Genomic DNA, 8,395 nt, shown 5'->3' on the forward strand with positions numbered 1-8,395 from the left:
AAGCGAGGCTGACAGCCTGCTGCTTGTCTTCATGCAGGAAAAAGACGGACGGAACGGACGAAGAGGCGGAGGAGGAGGAGAAGGAAGTGAAGGTGATGCTGAAGGTCCCGACTGTGATTTCATCTGGCGCTCCTCGTTCACTTTTTAACTTCGTGCCCGCAGGTGGACATTGATGAAGACACCGAGTACGAGGAAGAGGAGGAGCTACCGGAAGGCGAAGATGGTGAGACGGCGTCATACAGTGTCATCATGTGCGTGTGATCATGTGTGTGTGTGACCATGCGTGTTTTACCATGAGCGAGTTAGTGCAAGGAAGAGGAAGTCCATCCTGAGGGCAAAGTTGGTGAGATGACTCCATGCCGCATGATAACGTGATGACATCATCTCGTTCTCATGCCCATTCTGAGAGCATAACACGCGTACCGTTTGCGGCCTCCCACCAGACGGCGGCGTGCAGCTGAAGATGGCTGACCTGGCACCACCCAAGGAAAAGGTTCTTCCCATCCCAGAAGGCAGCGCTTTCTTCTGCCTCAGCAAGACCAACCCGTGGGTTTGCCTTCCCGCTCGCCATATGCCGGCTTCAAAGATGTCCCATGATGCGTGCGTATTTTGTGCGCGTGTGTGTGTCTCCAGCATCCGAGTGGCGTGCCACACTTTGATCCACCACCACATCTTCACCAACCTCATCCTGGTCTTCATCATCCTCAGCTCATGCTCATTGGCCGCTGAGGATCCCATCAGGGCGCACTCCTTCCGGAACAATGTAAGTCCTCCCCCGTCGTTCCCCACTCGAAAAAAACACAAGTGCGCTGCGGGGACCCAAAAAAAAGTCAACAGAGATGGCCATCTAAGGCGGAAGCCCAGGAGGTCTCCATGCCAGTGGATTGAGCGGATTATTCCAGAAGTGGGTCAGCAGCTGACACAAACATCACCAAGCCCAGACGTGCACGCACATGGCGAGCAGCAGCAGCTGTCCTCACGCAACGAGCCCGGCAATTGCACAGATGTTAGCTTTGGGTGGGTGCGCGGAGGCCTACATTCATGGCTGGTTGATGTACGCAGAGTCGACTTCACAAACGACAATTCCCACGAGTCAAACAGACCATTTTCCCCCAGGAGTGTTACATCGCTCAGAGTGCTACAGACCAACCACTTTTCAACGTACCCCGTTTACGTTTCCGCAATGTTCACATTTCATGATTTCACAATTTTCGCAGTCCTGATTTCATGTAGTTCAACACCTTTATAATGTAAACGTCATGATAACGACCGGATTTTCCTCACAAAATAGTGAAAAGGCCTTGACTACGACCAACCGTGGGAAGCGAACTGCCGCCACGACCTTGTTTTAGGAACAAAATATCGGAACAAATCTGTACGTTATTATACCGTTGGAACTTACAGATTCGTGATGTCCCTCCAGGTACGGCGTAACGAGGTTTGACTGTCATGCTACTTCAAACCTCTGCACTTCAGAATACCTTCTCGATCTGTAAATGATTCGTCGTGGAGTCGTTTCCACAACCCATCTTATCCACTTCTTTGTTGACTGTACGTAGGCCTCAATCGCAAAAGCGTCTGGAAGAGCTTTCAGAAGACCACGGGTCACGAAAAATCAAATCAACGATCACGATCACGATCACACAACTCAACAGCAGCAACATTCGTCACCCGTTGGACTCACACAACATCAGAGGCCATTTCCAAAAATGACGTGGCTCTCCACAGGACCTGTCGCAGTCGGTTGATGCCGAGTTCCCCGCCGTAAAAGAGCCTTAACTCCGCTCATGGCCACCTTGCCCCCTCACAGAACGGCGGGAGGAGGCCCACTCTTTTCCACGGCCTGAGCGTACTCCGCCAGCGGTTGCCAACCTCGTTTCCGCAACCCAGCTCCTCTGTTCACCGTACAATCCCCAGCAACACACTGATCAGATCTGGATTGTCGCTCCCGCCTTTCATCTCCCCCGCGATCACCAGCAACATCAATCCGCAGTTCTGGACTTTAGTTTTTTTCCCTCACAATCTACCTTCTCGACGATCCAATCGCAGAGCACATATAAAGATGATCATCTACTCTCCTATTCTCATCCTCACAATTTTGCATGTTTTGAGAATGTGGAGCAGCGGATGTCACAGTACTTGAAGAAAACCCGAGCAAGCACAGAGAAAGCATACAAACGCCGCACAGGCGATGTCTGAACTGTGACTGGTACCCCAGACCTTCGAACTGACTGTGTGGCGGAGACGCTAACGGCTAACCCCTCCCCACCATGCTGCGGGGATAAAGAAATATTGATCGCATGTATTCATTTGCTATTTGAAATGGTTGTTTTCCATTTACGAATGAACATGGCTTGTGTCCAGGTCTTAGGTTACGCCGACTACGCCTTCACCTCCATCTTCACCGTGGAAATCCTGTTCAAGGTAGCCAGCGTGACGACGCACGCGGGTTTGCTTTTTTGCTGCTGGCTCACTTCCCGCCTTTGCCCCAGATGACGGTTCACGGAGCGTTCCTGCACCAGGGTTCCTTCTGCAGGAACTGGTTCAACTTGCTGGATCTCCTCGTCGTCAGCGTCTCACTCGTCTCTTTCTTCCTACAGTCAGTACTCACTCTCTTTTGTCAATCAAAGTTTATGCAGGAAGAATTCAAAATATTTGCTGAAAAATATACAAATTGGGGCCGCTTTTCGTGACCGCCTAAAGTGGCACCTAAACTCCCGGCTGCTGCTTCATAGGCACCAAATTAGCAGAGGAATAGCTAGCTAGCATTGCCACCCAACATGTCGTCGGCCATCTTGAAAGTGATTAGCAGCAAGATGGAAGATTCCACCAGAAGTCCATGGAGAAAGCAGGGTGGTAAACCTCTCACGGTGATGCAGAGAACGTTCCAAATCACTATTCAATCAATCAATCAATCAATCAATCAAATGATCGATATCTTAGCAGCAGATACGCTAGGCTAACATGAAATAGCGAAGCCGGCCAGCCAGCTTGTCAGTTGAATCAGCAATTTGGCCAAATGTTTCTTGCGTTTTCGAGCATCGTGCGAGTGTGTTGGTATGTGCAGTTCCAGCGCCATCTCGGTGGTCAAGATCCTGAGGGTCCTTCGTGTGCTCAGGCCCCTGAGGGCCATCAACAGAGCCAAAGGCCTCAAGGTAAGCGAATGGGCGTGCTGGTCAAAATGGCTGCCGGGCATTCTCCAGCTTCACTTAATTTAATAATGATGATGATGATGAAGCTTTGTGTATGTTTCTGCGTGCGTGTGTGTGTTTGCGTGTGTCACAGCACGTGGTCCAGTGTGTGTTCGTGGCCATCAGGACCATCGGGAACATTATGATCGTGACGACGTTGCTCCAGTTCATGTTTGCGTGCATTGGCGTCCAACTGTTCAAGGTGAGAAGAGTCCGCTTCCAAATGCCACCGCGCTTTACTCTCATCCAAACCGAACCGCAAGTAGGACATCCATCCGTCCGTCCATCCGTGGTGTAATCCGCTTCTCCTCACGAGGGTCATGGCCTTGCCAGAGACTATCCCAGCCGCCTTCGGGCAGTCGGGCAGGCACACCCTCAACTGGTCGCCAGGGCACACGTAGCCGAACAACCACCCGCGCTCGCAACCACACCTAGGGACAAGTACTGCGTTCTGCGTAACTGATCACAAATGGTTTCGTTGTTTCATCAGGGTAAATTCTATCGGTGTACCGATGAGGCCAAACACACTCCTGAGCAGTGCAAGTACGGCCAATTTTAACATCTTTTTTTTTGGGGGGGGATAAATCACCATGACATGACCCGTTTGTGTGCACGTGTGTTGGTCCATGCAGAGGGACGTTTGTGGTGTACAAAGACGGAGACGTGAATCATCCGATGGTGCGGGAAAGAATTTGGCACAACAGTGACTTCAATTTTGACAACGTGCTCATGGGAATGATGGCGCTCTTCACTGTGTCCACCTTTGAGGGCTGGCCTGCGTAAGCGCTCTGTCACTGCGTCTGTGTGTGTGCGTGCGCAGTAGTAGTGGTTTTCTAACTTTTAAAGCTCCTCCCCCCCACCCCACCCTCAGTCTGCTCTACAAGGCCATCGACGCCAACGGGGAGAACTCGGGTCCCATCTACAACTACCGCGTGGAAATTTCCATCTTCTTCATCGTCTACATCATCATCATTGCCTTCTTCATGATGAACATCTTCGTGGGTTTCGTCATCATCACATTCAGGGAGCAGGGCGAGCAGGAGTACAAAAACTGTGAACTGGACAAGAACCAGGTGACACCCCCCCCCCCCCACACACACACACACACACACACTTACATTTCGTTACACTTCGTCCTCCATTGACGTCACATGTCGTCCGCCTCAGCGTCAATGTGTGGAATACGCTCTGAAGGCTCAGCCCCTGAAGCTCTACATCCCCAAGAACCCGGTCCAGTACAAGTTCTGGTCCATCATCAACTCCACGGCCTTCGAGTACGTCATGTTTGTGCTCATCCTGCTCAACACCGTCACGCTCGCCGTCCAGGTAAACACCTGTGGGTGGAGCCGTGGGAAGGCGGGGCTGAAAGGGCGGGGGGGGGAGCTAAGCCAGAACAGGGGCGGACCGGGTAAGATGAGGAAAGGTGGGGCTCAAGGGGGGCCAGTCCAGCTCAGTCCAGCTGAGGAAAGGTGGAGTCAAAGGAGGTGGTTGAGGTCAGCTAAGGGAAGTTGGGATCGAAGTCGGGGCACCCGTACGTGGGGCCGTGTGTGACAAGTGTGTTTTTTCGTGTGTAGCACTACGAGCAGTCCAAGACTTTCAGCCACATCATGGACATCCTCAACATGGTTTTCACTGGACTCTTCACTGTGGAGATGCTACTCAAACTATTAGCTCTCAGACTCCGGGTGAGATGTCCTTTTCAGGCAATGTTGCCACAGTAACTGCATTAACGCGCGCACACGTGTGTGTGTGTGTGTGTGTGTGTGTGTGTGTGCAGCATTACTTTGTGGATGCATGGAATTCCTTTGACGCTCTCATCGTGGTTGGCAGCGTGGTGGACATCGTAGTGACGGAGTTCAGCGTACGTAAACAAACAGCCCAAAATTAGTGTGTGTATGTGTGTGTGTTTGTCCAAGTCATTACAGGCCACAGACCGGTGTGTGTGTGTGTGTGTGTGTGTGTGTGTGTGTGTGTGTGTGTGTGTGTGTGTGTATCAGAGCGGAGAGGACAGCTCTCGAGTGTCCATCACCTTCTTCCGCCTCTTCCGAGTGATGCGTTTGGTCAAACTGCTGAGCAAAGGGGAGGGCATCCGCACCTTGCTGTGGACCTTCATCAAGTCGCTGCAGGTCTGATTCTTTATTACAACTGTATTACTGTGTTATTACACTGTTTATTACTGTGTTATTACACCAGTAGGTAGGACTTTTTCCACCCTTGTCATCACTCTCTAATTAAACAGGTCATTACTATTGCACTGTATTTCACAAGTCACAATTATTTAGTGCAGATTATTTCTATGTTAGACATTAAGATCATACAATTTTCTTTACCCAAATCCCCGCTACTGAGTTAACAGGCTATGAGATGCAGTTCAATAATTGTTCTGGTGTCTTCTCAGGCGCTGCCGTACGTCGCCCTGCTCATTGCCATGATCTTTTTCATCTACGCCGTCATCGGCATGCAGGTGAGAGTGCACCGAGGACATCGGTGACGAGTCAACTTTCACCATTTTGCATTATGTAGAGAAGTTGACCGCCTTGCATTCTGGTTTGTGACTTGCACGACCCTCCACCAGACGTTTGGGAAGATTGCCATGCAGGATCACACACAGATCAACAGGAACAACAACTTCCAGACTTTTCCTCAGGCTGTCCTCCTCCTCTTCAGGTCGGCTGTTTATCATCACTTCTTATTCAGCCTCCTGACTGTACGTGGCTTTGTGTGTGTGCGCGTGCGTGCAGGTGTGCGACAGGCGAGGCGTGGCAGGAGATTATGCTCGCCAGTCTTCCCGGGAAACGCTGTGATCCCGAATCCGACTACGAGCCAGGAGAAGAGTTCAGCTGCGGGAGCAACTTTGCCATTGTTTACTTCATCAGCTTCTTCATGTTGTGCGCCTTCCTTGTGCGTGTACACACACACACACGCACGCACGCGCGCACGCACGCACGCACACACACACACACACACACACACACACACACACACACACACACCAATTAGCTACATCCCTGTTACACATGTTATTACACATGCAAATATGACTTCACGTCACTAACACACAAATTATGTTGTTACTATGTTATTACATGAGTAATAACATAGTAAAAATTTTTACACGAGTCACCACTATTTTATTCCAACACACACACGCACACACACACACACACACACACACACACACACCACTACACTTCAAGGTACCACGACTTGGCCACCAGTCACGACGATGTAATTACACCAATATGTAAGTTTCTTTTACCTAAATCACCACCGTGTTGACAAATGTATGAAATCAGTAGAAGGTACTTTATTCCAGATGTGTGTAGCGACGCATGTGCATGTGTGTATCCACAGATCATCAACTTGTTTGTGGCTGTCATCATGGACAACTTTGACTACCTAACCCGCGACTGGTCCATCCTAGGCCCACATCACCTGGATGAGTTTAAGAGGATCTGGTCAGAATACGATCCAGAGGCCAAGTACGACCACCAGGAGGTGTAAACGTCTTCATGACAGTATCAAGGCACAAATGTAACTCGTAGGAGTCTTCCATTTCTGTGTTGGTGTCTCTTAGGGGTCGCATTAAACATTTGGACGTTGTGGCTCTACTTCGGAGGATACAACCCCCTCTTGGCTTTGGAAAACTTTGTCCTCACAGAGTCGCCTGCAAGGTACTGCAAGCTAACGTGTTCACGCAGCTTTTATGTCGGCTACGGTCTCAGGCCGAAGAGGCGGCTCACTGCTGAAGTTGCTCTTTGTTAGCGTCTGGTGGCTATGAACATGCCTCTGAACGCAGACGGCATGGTGACCTTCAACGCCACCCTCTTTGCGCTGGTCCGCACGGCCCTGAAGATCAAGACCGAAGGTACAACCGCGGGAAGCGAACGCTACGGTCGACCCGGCCGCCCGTTGATGAGCTCTGTTGGTGCTGTTGCTAGGCAACCCAGATCAAGAGAATGAGGAGCTTCGGGGTATCATTAAGAAGATCTGGAAGAGAATGAAACCCAAACTTCTGGATGAAGTCATCCCCCCACATGAAGGTACAAATGTTATTTTGAACATTGGCATTAGTACTCGACTTAGCGCGCTGGTTTGCGTAGCCGTTCAAGGTCGACTGTCCAAAAGTCAGAAAGCAAATGCTCAACTGTGGACCAGACTCGAACCGTTTTCTTTGGTGTTTCCTGCCCCAGAGGAGGAAGTGACAGTTGGCAAGTTCTACGCAACCTTCCTGATCCAAGATTACTTCCGCAAGTTCCGCAAAAGGAAGGAGCGAGGCGGTCTGAGTGTGGAGACCGACGCCACCAACCCGTCGGCTGTACAGGTGTGTCGATCAGATGGTCAGCCATCATACGTCAGGCGTTTATTGCGGGTGTGTGTTTGCACTTTTGCAGCTGTGTAAAGCGGGTCTGAAGACCCTGCAGGATCTCGGTCCAGAGATGCGTCTGGCCCTCAATGAAGACCTGGAGGAGGAAGAGGAGGAGGAAGAGGAAGAAGAGGAAGAGGAGGAGGAGGATGAGGCCTTGAGGGACGAGGAAGAGGTGGGTCTTCTTTTTCGTCCTCAAACGCATGCACACACTCATTGTCTCCCCACCTGTGCAGACTTACCCAGTCGGACCGCACAAAGACCGGCGAGGATCCGTCGGTCCGGGCGGGGTCACGGTTGACGGCGGCGTGGCGAACGGCGGTCTGATCCATCGGGTCGGTTCTCTCGGCAAAATGTCAAACGGCGGCGATTGGGACGCTCATGTGTCACGGCGAGACAATCCGAGGTCGTCTGTCAATCATCATCGCCGCCGGCCCTCCGTCGGCAACGGCCTCCTCGACCGCGCCCACAAGAGGCCGTCACATTACAAACATGGGCGGTAAGCAACGACCAATTGCTGTCAAACCTGCAAATGCGTTCACCTGCAAGGATTAAGATCAACTCCAAATCTATAAATCAGAATGTTCAACGACAATCACGAAATGGAGGCGGAAGCTCGGCTGTGCTTTGTTTGATAGGAGAGACTTGAGGGACAGACACTGGAGGAATGGAGACATGGACATGTCCAGAGAGTCACCTTACTACACAAGAGAAGATGACGCAGACAGCATTACTTCCACAGAAAGGTACACACACACACACACACACACACACACACACACACACACACACACACACACACACACACGCACGCACGGTGGCCGCTGTCCCACGCGTC

At 51.1% G+C, this 8,395-nt stretch overlaps 1 protein-coding gene across 1 annotated transcript in view; it reads left to right on the forward strand.

Annotated features, from left to right (window-relative positions):
• The window catches only part of cacna1fb (calcium channel, voltage-dependent, L type, alpha 1F subunit), a 31,138-nt gene that overhangs the window by 18,620 nt on the left and 4,123 nt on the right, over positions 1–8,395 (forward strand). The window contains exons 19-44 of the mRNA XM_019860839.1: positions 38–92; positions 163–223; positions 444–546; positions 634–763; positions 2,365–2,424; positions 2,493–2,599; positions 3,068–3,155; positions 3,286–3,393; positions 3,682–3,734; positions 3,824–3,970; positions 4,063–4,264; positions 4,359–4,517; positions 4,766–4,876; positions 4,969–5,052; positions 5,189–5,317; positions 5,590–5,655; positions 5,767–5,858; positions 5,933–6,092; positions 6,546–6,673; positions 6,769–6,865; positions 6,957–7,059; positions 7,133–7,234; positions 7,385–7,515; positions 7,586–7,732; positions 7,794–8,056; positions 8,196–8,303. Of these exons, the coding sequence (XP_019716398.1) occupies positions 38–92; positions 163–223; positions 444–546; positions 634–763; positions 2,365–2,424; positions 2,493–2,599; positions 3,068–3,155; positions 3,286–3,393; positions 3,682–3,734; positions 3,824–3,970; positions 4,063–4,264; positions 4,359–4,517; positions 4,766–4,876; positions 4,969–5,052; positions 5,189–5,317; positions 5,590–5,655; positions 5,767–5,858; positions 5,933–6,092; positions 6,546–6,673; positions 6,769–6,865; positions 6,957–7,059; positions 7,133–7,234; positions 7,385–7,515; positions 7,586–7,732; positions 7,794–8,056; positions 8,196–8,303 (2,994 nt within the window). The remainder of the gene's footprint in view (positions 1–37; positions 93–162; positions 224–443; positions 547–633; positions 764–2,364; positions 2,425–2,492; positions 2,600–3,067; positions 3,156–3,285; positions 3,394–3,681; positions 3,735–3,823; positions 3,971–4,062; positions 4,265–4,358; positions 4,518–4,765; positions 4,877–4,968; positions 5,053–5,188; positions 5,318–5,589; positions 5,656–5,766; positions 5,859–5,932; positions 6,093–6,545; positions 6,674–6,768; positions 6,866–6,956; positions 7,060–7,132; positions 7,235–7,384; positions 7,516–7,585; positions 7,733–7,793; positions 8,057–8,195; positions 8,304–8,395) is intronic.

Source organism: Hippocampus comes, unplaced genomic scaffold (genome assembly GCF_001891065.2).
Source record: "Hippocampus comes isolate QL1 unplaced genomic scaffold, H_comes_QL1_v1.1 scaffold56, whole genome shotgun sequence".
NCBI lineage: Eukaryota > Metazoa > Chordata > Actinopteri > Syngnathiformes > Syngnathidae > Hippocampus > Hippocampus comes.